Raw genomic sequence first — 19,834 nt, 5'->3', positions numbered from 1 at the left:
CCGCGGGCGATCGGGTCCCACGAAACTTTCGGATCGGGGGTGGCTTTCGCGAAGCCCTGGGAAGAAAGGCATCTCGGTGACTCTGGTCTGCTCGTAAGATAAGAGGTCCTCGCTCCTGAATCTGAAAAACGAAGGGAAAACAAAACAAAAAAAAAGCTAGTTTTTCCACAGAAGACGGGTGGGAAGCCCTCCTGTGACAAAAAAAGAGGTCCGGTTTTTTTTATTTTTTAAACTGAAGAGGAGAAAGTTCAAACGACCCCAAGAATCAGGCAGGAAACCCCACCCGCAAGTCTCTTGACCTCATTCTGACCTGCAGAATTATTTTGGAGGAATTGGGGCTACTGTCTTCTCCCCACCGTCCTGAAATAAGAAGAACTCCCCAACTCTTTTTCCATCTCTTCTCTTCTCCCTCTGAAATGCAGGTTTTTCTCTTTCCCTTATGTTTGCCGCCTTCTTGTTTCCCTTCCTCTCTGAACTGAACTTTAGCACCCTTAGCCCTTGTAGTATATCCACGTCTCCTCCACCCTTTCTTGCTGGGTCTCCTCGGGGTTTTTTTGCCATGGCGTTGAACCCCACCATGCTCCCCGCTGCTACCAACAGCTCTTCCAATGGGACAGGTGGAATGCCGGAGAACAGCAAAGCCCTGACCATCCCCATGGTCATGTTCATTTTCGGAGTGGTGGGGAACCTCATAGCCATCGTGGTTCTTTGCAAGTCCAGGAAGGAGCAGAAGGAGACCACTTTCTACACGCTGGTCTGTGGATTGGCTGTCACCGACCTCTTGGGGACTTGCCTGGTCAGTCCGGTGACTATTGCTACGTATCTGAAACAGGAATGGCCTGGTGGGCAACCCCTGTGTGAATACAGCAGCTTCATCCTCCTCTTCTTTGGCCTGTCCGGACTCAGCATCATTTGCGCCATGTCCATAGAGCGGTACCTGGCCATCAACCATGCCTACTTCTACAACCATTACGTGGATAAGAAACTGGCGGCACTCACTCTTTTTGCAATCTACGTTTCCAATGTCCTCTTCTGTGCCATGCCAAACATGGGTTTGGGGAAGACAACGCTCCAGTACCCGAACACCTGGTGCTTCATAGACTGGCAGACCAACATATCCAGCCATGCTGCTTTCTCGTACATGTATGCCGGTTTCAGCTCCTTCCTCATTATGGTCACGGTGGTGTCCAACATCTTGGTGTGCATGGCCCTGATCCGCATGCACAGGCAATTTATGCGTCGCACTTCCCTGGGGACAGACCACGCCACGAACCGCCTGTCAGACTTTCGCCGGCGCAGGAGCTTCCGGCGCATGGCCGGCGCAGAAATCCAGATGGTCATCTTGCTCATTGCCACTTCCTTGGTCGTAGTGATTTGTTCCATTCCTCTAGTGGTGAGTAATTTGCTTATCCTTTTTCTTTCCAATATTATCATTAATTTCCTTGAGGGGAACATTGTGCTGCAACATGAAGTTCCCTCCTTTGCAGTTGTCACAACAAGTGATCTAAAAAATTTTTTAACCCAGCAAAAGCAAGGAGCCTATTCTACTTTAGTTCTTTTTCTTGACTTGATGCTAATATTTAACACAAAACACTAAGAAAGACTTTTGACCTGCTCTTTAGCTATTTACCCTATTCATAGGGATGAGAAGATCCCCAAAACACCTTCACTATTGCCAATCCCTTAAAGAAATTCCTTGTGGACAATTTTAGCCTCATGCAGGAAAACGGTTTATGCCATATACAAGCAATAGACACACAGAATAATTGTGGCACAGTTGACGTTAAAATCGTATACCTTCACTTTCTTCAAAAGTATCATGGTGCTTTCAGGGAGTTATTTTTCAGATGCATAGCTTTGTAGCTTTATATTCAATTTTTTTCCCCCCTATTTCATTGGGTGGTTGGATAGACTGAACGATTAAACAAACAAATTGCTTTCATGGGATGTTGTAGAATTACAGATTAAGGTGTGGCTTAAAGTAGAGCATATACTGAAATTGCAGAACATTTCAGTCAAAGGTTATGGAATTGCTTGCAGTTCAGTGTTCATAGCATTAGCATAAGGTTCCCAGATACACTTCAGCAAACAAATGTTAAAGTATCTTCAATTATTAGAGATAGGCTAAAAGATTGAACAGTCTGATAAAGACTGGTTCCTAAATTGCTTTTTTCCCTTAACTTTAAAAATAAATAAAGTTAGCAGTATTCTTTGTCAAGTAAAGCAAGGGTTTTTTTCCTGTGGCAATGATAGCACTGTGACAGTTGCATGCAGTTATTTATTGTTGCGTGGACAACTTTGATAACTGTTTTGTGCCTGGCTGTAGGCGTTCTCTTTTTCCCAGTTGACTCCAAGGAAGGGAGAAGGAGTAACAACAGTTGGGGGCTTAGTTAAGACTTGCCCCCTCTTGTAAACTTTCCAATAAAATGCAGCAAGCTCCTTTTCCTTGGCAGGGATATATTAAACAACTGACAAGGCATGCTTGCTATTATCCCCCCCCCCCTTTCATTCTGTAAGCTAAGTGGTCCTTTGGAGAGAAGCATGGAGAATACGGTTGGGTGTTGCAGAGTGGGCTTCTTGTAGGCAACAGACAATCTAAAATTGCTCCCTAACAAGAAGGTAGTAAAAGCAGAGAAACCCATGTCCAAGAGAGACTGGGCAAACCACAAGCTTGAGTTATTCAACTAAATGCTATAATTTTACTAGTTTGGCCAGTTTTGCTACATAACTAAAATAATCCAGGTATGAATACCTGGTCTGTGATACCAGTGCATTTTAAAAGTAGTCCAGGTCATGTTCTTCAGTGTGTAACTGTACACTTTTCCATTGGTGTTCCTTAACTGAGACTACAACATTTTGCTCCATGATCTTTGACTTAGTAGCACAATGAGTCCTGTTTTTAAGTGGTGAAGGTAAACATAAAGGGGTGGTTGGTAATTTCCTCACAAGAGATCTGGTAACAAGTTAAGGATAATTGTTTTCTTGTAGTGCTTGTTATCTTCTCACATGGAAATGGCCCAGATTGGGGGGTGGGGGATATGAAAAACAAGTCCCCTACCATTCAGAATTATCTTGCACAAGGAGAGTTCATATGTAGTAGTCTGGTAACGAAAAGAGGAAATTGTGCTTAATGAAGTGTGTGCTTCTGGAGGGGAAATACTGTAGCTAAAATTGGGCTCACTTCCTCCTTTCACACAAGTGTTGTGTTTTTTTTTTGTACCAATAATGTAATAATAATAACTCAGTCCCTCTGATATTGTTGCAATATGTACAAATATTGAGTTACCTGTTTCTTCCAACTATGCATTCTAAATATCAGTTCCTACTTTGTAAAAGCTAAATGATGGTGAATGGGCAATAGTGGAACCTCCCACACATTTTGACACGGTAGCTATTTTTGGATAAACTGCTTATAAAAGCTTTCTGGATGTAGTAAAATTAGAACTGAGCTAGACTACTTGTTTCTGTTTCAACTGTTTGCTTACTTTAGGAAAGGACTTAAATTTTCAGGACTTTTAAACATGGAGAAACAGTTATATTGTCACATCTATTTGCAGTGTAAAGTGGTCAAGTCTACTTATTCCTCAGAAAGGGTAAACACAAGATATCCCTTGAGTTGTGTTCCAACTTTGGGTGACTATATGGATACATTCATGCAACTTTTGTTCTTTCTCTTTTTCTTTCGTAATTTATATGGCCGCCTAACACACCCTTGCAATTATGGCTTGTGATTTCTTGCATTTGGGAATTTCGTTTTCTAAGCTAGTCTGCAGCCCTGGTGGTCTCTCATCCAATTACTGATTAGATCTTTATCTGCTTTGTTTTTTACAAGTTCAGAGAAGATGCTTGTTGCTACTTCCTGCTGTGACACACTCCTGGGGTGGGATCTTTTCAGATGGTGGCTAAGTAGTCCTTAAAGCATGATCATAAACTCATTTGCTAGTTAGCTTGGGGCAAGTGCCCATGGCTTCTGCTTTCCATAATAGATACCTCTAGAAGACTGGACTCATTCCTCTAAATTCTTCAACCAGGCGAAAAATGACACAAGAGATAGTTTCTGTTTCATGCCTTTCACATATTCTACAAATGAGGAGAGTCATTTCTCACAAACCTGTTCAGGATTTCATAGAATGCTGGATAGACGCTTCGGAGATTACCACAAAGGCAAACCAACATTTGTGAATCCTCTTAACTTTCAAGATATTGTGGTTAAGACACCCAAGGGAAGGAATTGGTGGCTAAGTGCCTCATAACTCTATTCACAGATACAACTAAAGTAGAAATCTCTCTAGCTAAAGAAGATGATAATGGATAAGACGACACTTGTAAGTTAGTGGTGTTTCATAATGCAGGAGATTTAAAAATACTTTAAATTAAATACAGTAAATGCTATGGGAACAGAAAGCTGGACTGGATGGATTTTTTATTTGTTCCAGTGGGGATCTTATTAAATCCATCTGAGGTTCAAACTGAAATAGAACATAAGAAATTATTGTCCAAATTGACTATTGGAAACAATAGCTGGATGCCAAGTTGGGACAAATAGTCTACATACATGCTTGCATCCCATTGAATACAGTTAAGTTTTTTTTTCAACATAAATATTTAGAGATGCTTACGTAATAACATGAGAATCAATTTATTGCTGATTATTTATTTTGAATTAAAAGTGTTGTATTGGGTATAATATTTATGTATCAAATGACATGTATCTACATGCTTTATCTTTACAGTGGCCCTGTGAAGAAGCTTAGAGTAGAAGAAAATGATTTGAACCACTCTGTTTATTACACAAATAAATGGCTATATCAGTGTAACTCTGACTTCAGTAGCGTCTGTGGGTAGTATTTTTTTATATGAAGATACATGTAGGCTGGTTCTGATACTACAGAGCAGTACTTGGAGGTGTATATGAAATTTTGCAGAATTTTGTATTGAAGGAAATATGTTGCCTTCAAATACCTGACAAAATTGTTTCAGTAAACAATATTTTTTTTAAAAAAAATAAAGGAACAGGAGGAGTGGAAAACAATGAATGTTATGTTCAGTGCCTTGCTATTAGAGAGGGTTAATTGACCATGAAAATAGTAAAATGATAAGTAAATTTAATTTGTAAAACCCTCTGGAACTCATCTTGGAAATTGGTATCCGTTCATTTCTTAATAATCTCAGCAATGAAATTAATCATATAGAAACAAACTATGTTGGGGAATTTGGAGAAAGTAAAAGGAGGAGGAAGCACATAGAAAAATAAAATGTGTTATTTCTACTTGTGAATTAAAACTGTCAGAGATTCATTGTCAGGATCCTTGTATGAATCCAACAGATATATTTCAGAGCTATATATAGGTTATTTTCCCCTTGGCTTTATGCTCACAATAACTTTTTGAGGTTGACTCAATGAATTATCTTGTTGAACAGGAATTTGAACCCTGATTTTATCAGTACACACACTTTATTTTGGAATAACACATTGGGGAACTGCAGTGGTGCTCCATGGGACATTAAGTACAGCAGAACCTCATATTAGACCTAACCACCTGCTTCCTACTCATAGACTGGGATCACTCAGTGACCTAAACTAAACTAAAATAAATTGGAGAGTTTGTGATTCAATAGGTCATGCACCCAACCAGTGTCTTGAAATGTTATGAAAACCAGTGTCTTGAAATGTTATGTGAACCAGATAGACATGGTCTAAATAAACAATTTATTTTGTTAATATAAATTTAGTGTTCTGTTCATTGTTAACATTTAGAATTTGCTGTTGGGCTTATTGACTGCCAGCGCATATGTGTCAAATCAAATCAAGTTTATTATAGTCAAAGATCAGAGACCAGAACAAATAAAACACTCAAAGAATATTATTTGATTTGATTTGCATATGTGTCTTTGAAATTCCAGCTGACTTTCTCAAATATAGATGCTTACGGTATTTTCTGTAGTGAGACATGCTGGGAATCGATGCATGTCAGAAATTATGAACTTCACTCTGAAAGACATTTTACCCTTATTTTCAAATAAAAGTCAAATGAAAGATCTGATATTTCATTATAGTGAGGATTATAGAAATTGGAGTCGTAAGTCGAGGAGTACCTGTCCTAAACAGGCACCAAGATCTCCTGGGCAAAGGTTACTTTGTAAATTGTCTTCCTGCTTAATATTAACTAACCACCTATATAAAGCCGTGTATTGGAATGCGATAGAGGAGAATTTTATGAGGGTATGTAAAGATTTTGTGAATAGCTCCTCCTTTGTTTGCTGTAGAAGGCAACTGCTTTTTTTTTTTTTTAAGAGCATTTTATGGTAAGACATGTTTTAGACGTGCACTTAGGAGGGAAAAATACTTTTTCCTGGATATCAGCTCATCCGAGGTTGGAGGTTGACTCATGATATGGCCTGTTTCATAGTGCTATTAGTAAGACTTCAGAATATGTATTGGGACCTAGATATAGAATTTGATCAGTCGTCTTGCAGTTAGCACAAAGTTTTTTTTCTCAGTGTACTTGTGCAGACATATGCAAGACCGCCATCATGTTTGAAAGGAATCTCAGGGCCTGTTTCACACCCAATTCGGGAGCTCAGGCAATTCAGATGGGGGGGGAGAATGATATTTGAGGAAAGGATCATCCTCCCCAGGCTGCATTTCAATAAAAACGGTTCCTGTCTTATTTACTGAGTAATCAGTAATTGACTCCTGAATACAAACATACCCAGGAATCAAGTTCATCCAGCACTGACATTCTTCTCTTTCCTGAAACAGAGAAGAACTGATTTTGCATGAATTCAGAAGCTGGTGGTTAAGCTGTCATGTTAGGGATTAGATCCTGATTGTCAAAAGCAGGCAGCAGATAACTTTAGAATAGAGGATAGTTTTGTCATCCTTGGACTAGATAAAAAAAAAATGGGGAACTTTGGTTGAAATCATCTGAGAACTTTAATAACTGGGGCAAAGCTAATCTGCTAAAGCAGGCTGAGATCTTAATTCCATATTTGGCGGGAAAATCCTTATGGTGGCTCTCTCAGAGATTCTGCTAAATTGCAATGTTATATGAAATATAAGAAGAAAAATATTAAATATGTGGCAGATACGGATTGTACTTAATGTATTTTTATTGAATTAAACTCAAATCTGGGTTCTGATCTAGTCTGCCCATGTCTTCATTCCATCTCACCTATTTGCAGGATTACAGCATTGAAAGGCTCAATCCTTTTGGATTGAATTAGGTGTAGCTTGCAAAACACTTGCATAAATCTTCTATTCAGGCTCCCTCAGGCAAAAGCAGAATCTAGGCCAAAGTTAAACGGGCCCACAATAACTGCAGATGTATATTGTAAAATGATGAAGAAGAAAGAAGTTTTTAAACCCGCTACTATCCAAACTATTATTACTTCAATTTAGGGCTTCTTGCCTAAGGGGGTTGGACTAGAAGACCTCCAAGGTCCCTTCCAACTCTGTTTTCTATTCTATTCTATTCTATTCTATTCTATTCTATTCTATTCTATTCTATTCTATTCTATTCTATTCTATTCTATTCTTGCATCAAATGTGAAGGATTATGAAAGGCCTCAGAGAAGAGAAACCTGGCTAAGAGAGACATAATACAGGTAGTCCCTTCACTTATGACCATAATTGGAACTGAGACAGTTATTAAGTGAGTCACATCTGATTTTACCACCTTTTTCAGGAATCACATGGTTATTAAGTGAATCCTGACTGAATGAATCCTCATTCATCCTGACTGCAGGATGCTTTGACAGTTCTAACTGTAAGAACTGGTCATAAGTCACTTATTTCAGCACCATTTTAACTTCAAGCAGTCGCTAAATGAATGGTCATAAGTTGAGGACTATATGTGGATTTCTTTTTTAAAAAAGGTTCCGCATGAAATAATTGCATTAATATAAGTTACTATAAAGTGTAAGATCCAAAAATCAATGTGAGAAGACTAAGTAACATGTTTTTTTTCTTTAGCAACAGTTTTCTTTAAATTTTAAATTTTGGAGAAATAAACGATAGTTGCTTTTAGGGGCCGAGCTTGTGGCAATTCCAAAATGGATGAAACCCAGAAATATGTTTTAAGAATCTAGCATTCTAATAATACTTTTGAACAGTAGGATCATATGAAAAATGATGCCTGTTTTTAAAACTCATCATAGGAATTATATATATATCCATCCCCCTTCCTACCCAAGGCTGAAACTAGTATTACATTTGATTAAAGACTGTCTCAAATAGAGTTTGACTCCTACTCATCATATTGTTGCCAGGCAGTGGAGAAATAGTGGTATTTTTTTTTCTTTGCTTTGTTTGTTTGACTTCTTATCTTGTCTTGGAATTTCTTGGGTCTCTCCCAATTAAAGTACTAATCAGATCTGATCTCACTTAGCTTTTGGGGGAGCTTTCTGGAAAAAGTCTGACAATTCGTTCCTGTATTATTGCCAAGAAAAATACATGAAGTCACCAAGCATTTAGCTTGGTTTGAAGGAAGCTATACTGCAATCTCTGTTAGATGCTATCGAATTCATATTCTTGCTTCAGGCTGCTATTTATGCAGTTCTTCTAGGTGAGTGGATGGATGTATTGTACTGATTAAGTTGCAATTGGATTAATCAAACTTGATAGAAAAGAAGGAATTGAGTAGAACTTTGCTTTCTGATATGGAGATTTGTTTCCCTGAACCCACTTCCCAAACTGGAATTGGGAAGGATGTTTTGGCTTAATACTGGCTCAGCTTTCTGATAAAAAGAGAAACTTTTGAGTTAGGCATCTTAGTGGTTGGAATTTCTCTCTAGCTGGCTTCTATTGTGATCCATTAAACCAGTGGTTTTTAAACTTGGCAACTTTAAGATGTGTGGACCTCAATCATGCTGACTGGGGAATTCTGGGAATTGAAGTCCACACAGCTTAATGTTGCCAAAATTGAGAAACATTGAGAGAAACCATTACAACGCAAGGGGAATTCAGTCAACAGCTGGATCCACATTGCTAGAAGACCTGTTCATCAGAAGGCTTTTAAATGTAATGTACTCATTGTTTGTGTACAAGTGGGATTTAAACCCACTTTCAGTGGGTTCAATGATTCAATGAAAGCGGGATTTAAACCCACTTTCAGTGGGTTCAATGAATCAATTTCCCTGGAGTGGCCTTATGAAATGAAGCAGAAATTACTACCGTATTTTTTGGAGTATAAGATGCACCAGAGTATAAGATGCACCTTAGTTTTTGGGGAGGAAAATAAGAAAAAAGCTGATTGGTGGGTGGATTGGCCTCCCGGAATACCCCCTATCAGCTGTTCCCAGAGGTGAATTTTAGCAACAGGTTTCTTGGTTGTGAGCTCTGTGCCTTGCTTTTTTTTTTTTTTTTGCTTTTTGTTCTGCCTCTGAAAGCCTCCGAAACAGAGCTTCAGAAAAAAAGCCTCTGAAGCTCTGTTTGGGGGCTTCTTTTCTGAAGCTCTGTTTGGGGGCTTCTTTTCTGAAGCTTCTTTTCTGATGCTTTTTTCAGCCTCCGAAACCTCTGTTTGAGAAGCTGGGCAGGGCTACATTCAGAATATAAGACGATTTTCACCATCTTTTTGGGGGGAAAAAAGTGTGTATTTTACTCTGAAAAATACAGTATATCAGACAATTTCCTTAGTGTAGAAAGGAGAAGAGGAAGCTACCCATAACGTAAGAAATTCAGATCACTTCTTCCGGCCACAGTATCATCTTCAGAAATAGTGACAGTTGCTTAAGCATGGATCTGAAAGAAACCAAGGACACTTTCTTACATTTAGCCCTGTATAAATGTAAAGAAAAGTCCAGAATCCTTTGTTTGGGATCATTTGTGCTGGCAGTCTTGCTTTTCCCCATATTATTTTATCTCGAGACTTGTCTGTTAATTGTTAGACAATACAGTATTCATCACTCATTTAAATACGATTATGAACTGTTATATACCAAGGCATTATTATTTCTCCATTTAACTCAGGGAAATAACAGGGAAATGACTTTTTCACATGTTTTTGCACATTTCCTGTTAATTATCAAATTATTTATCTATTAGAGGCCAGGCAGGTTGATAATCACTCTGAAGAATACAGCTTGTGGGCTTACATAGGACAACTGCAGAAGATTTGATAATTCCCAAATTGGTTTGGTTTCGGCTTCCATGATTCCTACCTAGTATAGCCATAATTTTCAGACAGCTTGAACCATGGCAGTTCCACAACATCCCTCAAGATAGATGGAATCTTCCATAAGGTGAAAAGGGGGCATTTCTACTGGTTCTTCTCACACTACTTTAGCCTTGATCAAATTAGTCTTCCATAGAGAAACATTAGATTTCACCAAATGTTGAAGCCTCATCTTTGATGAAACCCTAAAGAAAAAATAGCCAAGGAACCATATAACTTTAAGATAAAAAATGTTGTCAGGAGGGAAAGAGGAATTTGGTTAATCATCATTTTAATTTCTTTTATTTATCAATGTAGCAACTAGACAGTGCAAATACTCCATTGGATTGGATTGATTTTCAGAATTGGCTCTACCTTCAATTCCTGTTAGTTAGGAATTAAAGGTACTACTGTAGTCTTTGGCAAGCCTCTTCATAGTTCTTCCATTTTCCCCACTGAAGATGTTAATTGCAAAGAAGCGTAGGCGAAGAATTATTACTTCCCCAGGTCATTGTTTTTGAAATGTCTACCTCTACGGAACATTTCTTGTAGCAACTGGTCTACTGAAGAAGAATTGAGCTTTTGCTGTGAAATTTCTGTGAGAGGTTAAAGGGCCATATTCTAAGGTAAAGAGAGGGGCTTTAGGGTACATATTCAGCATTTTTTAAATAATTTAAATGTATTTGACAAATAGTCACAGCAAAAGTTCTGATCTGCTTTAGGGTTGTAATGCAGAGGTTCTCCTTCTGTGGATATGACTTGGCTTAGAAATCTAGATCCTTACAACTTCATTCCATTTGTTTTAATACAGTGGTTTTTAACCTTGGCATCTTTAAGAGAGGTGTACTTCAATTCAGAGGTCGATTTCAGCAGGTTCTGACCAGTTCTGGAGAACCAGTAGTGGAAATTTTGAGTAGTTTGGAGAACTGGTAAATACCACCTCTGACTGGCCCCGCCCACATCTATTCACTGCCTCCCGAGTCCCAGGTGATTGGGAGGAAATGGTGATTTTGCAGTAACCTTCCACTGGATTGGAGAGGGAATGGAGATTTTACAGTATTCTTCCCCTGCCACACCCACCTACCCCTGCGATGCCCACCAAGCCACGTCCACAGAACCGGTAGTAAAAAAATTTGAATCCCATCACTGCTTCGACTCCCAGAATCCCTCAGCCACTGGCAGGGGAATTCTGGGAGTTGAAGTGCACCTCTCTTAAAGTTGCCAACGTTGAGAAACACTAGTTTATTGAAACATTTTTGAATTGCAAGCAAGAAATTTCAAATTCTATTTGGTCTTACATCAGAGGCTATGTTTTACAGTTCTCCTTTTTCTATTCAGTTATCCCAGTTCCCAATATCACACTTGCTGTTCATGAAAAGAAAAAGAAAAAAAACTTGAAGTAGAATTGAATGTATACAATATTATGTTCTCCCCTGCTTTTTAAAATATGTATATTACTGATAATATCAGAAATGATAGAAAATATTTTAAAAATTGTCTCACCATTACTGAGGTAATGGTAACCTCAGTCTCACTGAGGTTTTTCTGGTAAAATTATAAAGAATTTAGATATTCCCAGAACACTATTTTGGATTGTCTAAACTAAGCTATAGTAATATATTTATAAATGAATTAATAAAAGTTAATAAAAGAAATGTAGAAATATATATAGTAATATATTTATAAATGCATTAATAAAAGTTAATTACTACTTCAGTTAAATCCTATTGATATTTTGAATTAGATGAAAAATCTGTACATTTAATTAACACATTTTAATCCGTTGGCTGTTCAACTAAATTAATTTTATTTTTGTCACCACTTTTCTTCTATATAAAACCAAATGTTGGGTTTGCCCCAATGAGTCAGAACAAAATCTGATAATAATCAACTGTCTTTACCTTTTTCATGCTTTCTCAAATTAGAGAGCAGGAAATAGAAGAAACTACTAGAAATGTAGTTAGTATGCCATCTAGTGGTTATAAATCTGACCATTTATATTCCAGCCAATTAAATTTCTGGTCAGTTGGTTAGCCAAAATATAATTGGACTAAATCAACTCATGTACAAAATCTAAGAGTCATATTTAAAGAACAAGAGACCTTTTAGCACATAAAGATTAACAAATGTACATTTCAGGAGGTATCAGTCGGTGGCATAATTCAATTATTGACATTCAAAGTTCTAAAATAGCACTCTAATATTTGCTTATCGTGAAAGGTACAAACATGAAAATGAATGAGAAAAGCTTGTTGGAAGTCTTATTCTTTCAAAGTTGGTCTTGGATAGATAGAGATATATAGATATAGATATATATTCATAATTGCAATGTTTTACAGTTTAATAAACAAAACCATTGATTATTAGAAATTTTCTTTCTCATTTCTTGCTATGATTAGATACTAGTATTAGATACTAGTATCCACATATCCCTATAGGAATATAACTTATAGTTCTTTTGATTAGCATAGGCATCCATGATTTAATATGAAATCTTGCAGCCTTAGTTAAAACAAATATAATGTACAATACTTAAACATTTTCTAATGCTTAAGAAATTCACTAATATTGCCCTGCTTTTGTCCTGTAAGGAGGGTGCAGGACAGGGGTGAAATTCATCAGGTTCTGACAGGTTCTGCAGAACCGGTAGCGGAAATTTTGAGTTTGGAGAACCAGCAAATACCTCCTCTGGGTGGCCCCAGAGTGGGGTGGGAATGGAGATTTTGCAATATCCTTCCCCAGGCATCGGGAGAGAATGGGGATTTTGCAGTATCCTTCCCCTGGAGTGGGGTGGGAATTGAGATTTTTTAGTATCCTTCACCTGGAATGGAGTGGGAATGGAGATTTTTTTAGTATCCTTCTCTTGCCATGCCCACCAAGCCACGCCCAAGCCACACCACGCCCAGACACCTGGTAGTAAAAAAAAAATTGAATTCCACCACTGGTGCAGATGGATAATTGCAATTTGTTCAATGACTGGGAGGGAAGCTTGGAAGCCTAGTCTGTGCAGGATTGCTAGTCTAACTCCTCTGTCACACCGACAGAGTGGAAATTAGGCTTTTATTTTCAAGTCTCATCTCAACTTTCAAGTCTCAATTCAAGAAACTCTTCAGCTCTCAATCTTGAGGGGCAGAATGCATGGTTGCAGGGTCAGGAATATAAATAACCTTTTGCATGCTGTTTTACACCCAATAATATTTGAAGTAAATATAATATTTTAGGAAGTAAGTCTTTGATTTCCAGCATGGTAAAATGCAAAAAGGCAGAGAATGGGAGTAGAAATATCATCGTCATTTTTAACATGTTGTATCTATAGGCAGCTGTGACAGATATTGCTTCTTCGTGCAAGTTCACCCAGCAAGAGTTTAGATTTGAAACGGAGCTTAATCTGCAGTTTACACAGCAGTCGTATTGGATCAGAGGCTGCAGTTTTTGAATACTCCATCATTATTCAATTTTGTGAATTAGAAACTCAAACGGTTCTTGTTTTGAAAAATAAAAAAATAAAAAGAAGGGCATTTATGTAGCCTCTCCCACTTCTGGTATTTTTGATTTTGGGATTTCCCAGTGCCGAAAAAACCAATCTCTGAAACTGGTAGGAAAGAAATGGGGAAATTCCCTACTGGATCATCTCCTCTGCAGTCAGCAATTTTCCTCCAGCCTGGGAGATGGAAAGGGCATATCCTATAGTCCTTACGTGCCCTTCAGAACTAAAGTCCAGCTTATTTCCCAAATGTGCACACTTGGAATATGATGCAGAAGTTCTTTGAACCTTCCACACAGGACCTCTCTGCCATTCATTTAAGTCACCCAACTTTTTAAGGACTTCTGCAAAAGCATCGCTAAATGTCTATGGAAATTCTCAGTCATCCAGATCATGGTTGTCCCAAAGGTGTTTTTTTTCAAGAGGCAACTGGACTTTCTGGTTTTTTAGAATAGAATAGAATAGAATAGAATAGAATAGAATAGAATAGAATAGAATAGAATAGAATAGAATAGAATAACAGAGTTGGAAGGGACCTTGGAGGTCTTCTAGTCCAACCCCCTGCTTAGGCAGGAAACTCTACACCACTTCAGACAAATGGTTATTCAATCTCTTCTTAAAAACTTCCAGTGTTGGAGCATTCACAACCTCTGGAGGCAAGTTGTTCCACTGATTAATTGTTCTAACTGTCAGGAAATTTCTCCTTAGTTCTAAGTTGCTTCTTTCCTTGATTAGTTTTCACCCATCGCTTCTTGTCCTACCTTCAGGTGCTTTGGAGAATAGCTTGACTCCCTCTTCTTTGTGGCAGCCCCTGTGATATTGGAACACTTTTTTCTTTGAAGATTTTTCTCATCCAAGAAGCTTCTTTGGGATGAAGCACCTTTGGGGTGACTTCTGCAAGAGTTTTGGGCTTGTGTGAAATCCAAAATTTCAAACATTTTTCGAAGTGTGCAGACCCCACTTCATATGCAGTTCAGTGATCAATACTTACAAGTTGTGTCGTGGTAACAAGCACATGCTACTTTTTAAAAAAATATAGAGGTGTCTGGAAATCTATTTCAGTTAGCAGGCTTGCAAATTAGGGCTGGGCAAAGGATTTGAAAGAGCTGCTTTGCAAAACACAAGCACGTATACTAATCCGCTTTTCTTCTAATCATTAAAGCAGCTGTGTCTTTTGCAAGGCTCAGGTATCGACTTCTAGGTCTGCTTCTAGCTGACTCCACATAGCTGTCTGTCAAAGCACACAGGAGAAATGCAACATATCAATGCCACGACAAATGGGCTTTGATGTTTTTCAGGATGTTTCTTTTGTCATTTTTAATTTAAGTTGTGGGTAGTATCTGATTTCTTTCTTCATGCAACTAAATTCAGCAGGAAATAGTGTTTCTGATATTTGGCAAATTGCTGTTAAATTTGAGTGGAAAGCATTGAGGATAACAAGAAAGAGTTTGGAGCTATTTTCAGCCTCCAGGTTGAAAGGTTAGCCTCTACATAAAAGCATCTAATATTTAAAAGATGCTTCCCCCCACCCCCAAGAAGTTTCTTCAGAACTGAAGAAGCTTTTTGGATGAAAAGCAAAATGTCTTCAAGCAAAAAACAAAGTCCAGTTGTCTTTTTTAAAAAAGCATCTTTGCAACAACCATTACCTGGATGACTGAGAATCTTCACAGACATCTAAAATTTAACATTTTTGCTGAAACAAGAACCAGTTTGGTCCAGTGGCTAAGGCACAGGCTAGAAATAGAAAGACTGTTAGTTCAAGTCCTGCCTTAGGCATGGATGAGTCATTCTCTCACAGGCCAACTCATCTCACAGAGTAGTTGTTGTGAGGGAAATACCCTGTTTCCCTCAAAATAAGACATCCCTGATAATAAGTCCAATCGGGCTTTTGAGCACATGGCAATAAGGCCAAGTGCTTATTTCAGGGTTCAAAAAAATATAAGACAGGCTCTTATTTTGGGGAAAACACGGGAGAAGAAGGAAACAGTATTAGATCTTAGCTGCTGTTGTTTATAAAAAATAATAAAGGCAGAATATAAATAAAATAAATAAACCAATCAACAAAGCCACCTATGGAAACCGTTACATGGGTGTCACTTCCTATGGACTGTTATCCCATGCATTTGTTGAAACTGTTCGTGGGATTACAGCCAACATTTCTGTAATGTATTTTAGCAAAACTTGCCAAAGTGGCAGCAGAGACTGTCAAGGGCATAATTGAGTACTATGCATCATCATGTTCTTTCTTTATTTGGAAAAAAGAAGTTCATTCCAGGGAAGCTGCCTGTCAAGAAAATAACTTTTAACAAGCTACCACAGGCAAACTTTGGAAGGTATTAAAAAAGAAACAACTTTTTCTTGAACATTCAAGTCTTCCAGCAAAAGCTGTGTTCTAAACCTCAAAGAATCCACCGTTCTAGGCCTGTGCTTGAAAGCGAATTTGCCTGTGAGGTAGAAAAATGGCTCTAATTTTGTTTCCAAAGAAGTATTTACGGAGGCGGGGTGACAAGCGGGGTGGTGGGATTAGAGCTTTTAATATTGGCTGGATCTCTCAGAATGGCTCACAGGCACATTTTGGCATTCCTTACACACCCAACAACACTTAAAAGTAGATTTGGTTATCGAAGGAATTAAGAGTTCGTTATTAAATGAAAAATGAAAACTCCAAAAAAAAAAGTCAGAGCTTTAAATTCAGGATTCAGAATACTGTAGGGACAGCAAGTTTTTCAAAAAATAATTCACAAAAGGTTAATTGACCCTTGAGTTTTCTGGTAACTTAGATAAACTGGAAAAGGGGAAAGGTCTTTTATCTCTATTTGAAATCAAGTGGCTGGAAATTTTTTCCCATTCTGAAAATAGCTCCCATCTGACATTGCAGAATGCCATGTACTTCACCCATTCTCCCATCTCTCTTCCTGTTATAACAGTCAGATGCTAAGCCAATTCTTGGCCTTGAAAAGTCAGCCTGGCCTTCAGTCATCAAATTATGAATGGAGTTTATTTACACATGTATTCCTTTCTTCTCTAGGTCCGGGTCTTTGTGAATCAACTGTACCGTCCAGATATAGTAAGGGACATCCAACAGAACCCAGATTTGCAAGCTATTCGTATAGCTTCGGTAAATCCCATCTTGGATCCTTGGGTCTACATTCTGCTGCGCAAGACAGTCTTGAGCAAAGCTATTGAGAAGGTCAAGTGTCTTTTCTGTCGCATTGGTGGAGCCCGGCGGCAGCACTCAGGTAACAACTGCAACTGGGCCGATGGTCACCGGACCTCCGTCACAGCAAGCCATTCACCCTCCTTCATCTCCCGAGAGTTGAGGGAGATTAGTAGCACTTCACAGACTCTGCTATACCCGCTGGAGCCAAGTGAAAGGACGGTCGGAGACCGAATGCTGTTACCAGGAACCAGCAGCTGTCTGGCTCAGTCAGACACTACATCTATAAGGACCTTAAGGAGTTCAAACACCTCAGAGTCCTCTCAGGGGCAAGAGTGTGAGAATACCTTTTTGGTGAGTGAACTAAAGCCTAGCGGTAGTAGCACTCCTAAAGGCAACTCCCTTCAAGTCACTTTTCCCAGCGAAACTCTGGACTTGTCAGAGAAGTGTATCTAAGCAGTAGAAAGAAGTTAAGAGACAATTTGGTCCTTAAGTCAAGCGGGTAGGAACTGACACAACAAACATATCAAATGCCCATCTTTGCCATCCATTCTGTTGACCTAAGGCGTACACCTGAAGCTTATCTGGATTTCCTTGTCCTAAGCTTGAGGGTAAAATAGCCATTTAGGGCAAGTTGGACTTGGAAATTTATTTGTTTTAATTTGTATACTGCCCTTCTCCAGCAGAAATGTGCACCAGGCAGGAATCCACGAGAGACGTTGAACTAGCCGCCATCTTGATTTGCACCTCCCTCAACATGGGTTCCAAGATGCAGCTGTTGGATCTTTCCTGTTATGTGATAAGCACAGGTTTCAGCAGGGCTTTATTACCGCTAGAGACTCATCCTCTGCCATCAAACCCTGCCAAAGCAACAAAGGAATGTAATGGTGTCTGAAGTACAGGCTGCTGCTTGTTGCCTTACCTTGCCCTGGGAGATAGGACTGTTTTCACAAAGTTTGTGTTGGAAAAAGTCACCAATCTTCTCCATCTGTACATGACTGAAGCATACTTATTTCGCTCCAACCTCCCCTCTTGGCTTCATAGTTCAGAGAGATTCATTACAAGATAGTTGCCAATGGAGGAACAAACTGGTCCAGTTGTTAAGGAACTGATAAATCTCTCTATTGTGTGAAAAAAAAATGTGAATTTTTCTGGCTGAAATGTTGTGACTGACTGTATTTAAGGAATGTATATTCTTCTCTGTGAGAAGGTTAATTATTAATACAAAGTATAGAAAAAATAATATGGTCAGATCCTCCTTTCTTCTTAATGTATGTGGGTTAGATAAATTTTGCATTAGATTTTTCAAATTTGCAGACTCAAGAGGCCAGACTAGAGCTGATTGATAAGACAAGAGCTGAGGAATCTGGAATTACACAGGAAGACGTTTTGATGCCACTATAGGAATAATAAAAGCTTTTTGTTTTTAAAATGCTTCTCATATTTTCTTAAGTCTCTTTTTGAGTCGAGCTTGACTCTTTGTGACTTCATGGACAGAGCTATGGAACTGCACATCCTTAAAAAGAAATAAAAATTATGTGCGGTGAATTTCCTTTCAAAATATAAGTAGTTCCTAGCTAAGCTAATAATGCAGTTCTGTTAACATCTGGTATGTATGGATGCCACACTGAGGCTTTACTCAGAAGTACATTCCACAATTACGGTAACAATTCTTGCTGATTTAGGCACTTCCTTCACATGTGCAAAATCGAAGTCCAAAACATGCATCCATAGTCAACATTCTCTTTGCCTTATTCTAAATGTGTTTGCTCAGAGATATTTCAGAATTTAGTGCAAGAAAGCATCTTAAAAGACCATAATCTAAGGGCTGCCTTACGTAGCCAACTGTACGGCCTCTGCTGTTTTTTGTACTTATGGCAATCCCGTTCTATTACAAATGTTAACACATATTCAAATGAGCATCACATCACGCTTTGCATTATCAGTGTCCATATAGGAATTGGCAGCTGTACAATACATGCCATTACCATTCTTGTAAACATCCTGTTAAAAGATTTTTCTTATCTGCTATACAGTCCACTCTATTTATATGACGATATTGTTGCCAAATGCTTACGTGAGCAATATTTTTCCATTTATCCTTGTTACGGTTGCAATCAGTCTTCCCCAGCCTGTATGGAACTGATAAAAGATTTGCAAACAACCAAGCTTCATTGGCTGAGAATTCTGGGGGTCGTATATCCGAGGCATCTGGAGGTGGGCTTGCTATAGAAGAAATGGAGAAATGCAGGAAACTCCAAACGTGTTTATTGTGCACACCAGTGTGTAAGTTATTCTAGAGTTGGTTGTTGGTCTTTTGTGATTCGGAATGCATGTTGCAATTATCCATTTTCAGTTGTAATGAATTTGGAGCATGAAAAATTACCACACCATTGTTTTTGTGGCCTTTCAGTTATTTCTGACATTTGTTACAGCAAATGTTGTAGTTTGCACTAATGCTTTTGGAATAAAGAAAGACTATGCTTCAAAAACCAATTTAATTGATTTGAGCACTAGAACTGAAAGAAAAAGCAACTATGGTGTGGTCTATTTATTAAAAACAATGACAGGTAAGATTAGGAAAAACATTAGCCTTAAAAGTTTCTCTCCATTAAAAAAAAATCTCTAAAGCCACTGGAAATTTATGTTTTCGAATGCTATGTTCAAAGGATTAGATTGTTGTGTTCCAGTATTATTATCCTGTATTGATGTTCAAGGTCTGGTTTTTGTTAAGGAAAAAGCACGTTGTGTTGCTTATTGTGGTTTTCATGTAAATTGCTTTCCATTGGAAACAGAATTTTGAGCCTGACTTTCAGAGACGGCTTATGAAACTGGCTATCTTGGCACAAACCCTTTTTTTTGGAAATCTTTATTAAATGCAGACATACCCACTGGGTAACGAAGTCGGTGTGAGTCTGTGCCTGCTTACTCATCCTTAACATAACTTCATGGGAAGACCCTCACATATTCATAAACCCAATATACACAATTTCTAAACATTAATTTAGAGGCAGTAAATATAAAATGCCCAGCCCTAAA

The 19,834-nt window shown here is 38.4% G+C and overlaps 1 protein-coding gene across 1 annotated transcript; it reads left to right on the top strand.

Moving 5' to 3' along the window:
• Positions 1-439: 439 nt before the first annotated feature.
• Positions 440-17,541, top strand: PTGER4 (prostaglandin E receptor 4). The gene is made up of 2 exons (XM_070935924.1): positions 440-1,393; positions 16,667-17,541. The coding sequence occupies exons 1-2, from the start codon at positions 440-442 to the stop codon at positions 17,249-17,251; spliced, it is 1,539 nt and encodes a 512-aa protein (XP_070792025.1). The 3' UTR covers positions 17,252-17,541.
• The last annotated feature ends 2,293 nt before the right edge of the window (positions 17,542-19,834 follow it).

The sequence above is a fragment of the Pituophis catenifer genome, unplaced genomic scaffold, assembly GCF_029215685.1.
Source record: "Pituophis catenifer annectens isolate HBS135680 unplaced genomic scaffold, rPitCat1.0.hap2 SCAF_2, whole genome shotgun sequence".
Classification (NCBI taxonomy): domain Eukaryota; kingdom Metazoa; phylum Chordata; class Lepidosauria; order Squamata; family Colubridae; genus Pituophis; species Pituophis catenifer.
Note: the sequence above shows the minus strand (reverse complement) of the source record. Positions and strands in the feature narration are given on the sequence as shown.

Excerpts from the sequence above, each read along its gene's own strand:
- PTGER4 (XM_070935924.1), top strand. The coding sequence starts at position 440 with ATGTTTGCCGCCTTCTTGTTTCCCTTCCTCTCTGAACTGAACTTTAGC. Across the intron at positions 1,394-16,666 it reads TTTGTTCCATTCCTCTAGTG|GTCCGGGTCTTTGTGAATCA; the intron begins GTGAGTAATTTG and ends TTTCTTCTCTAG.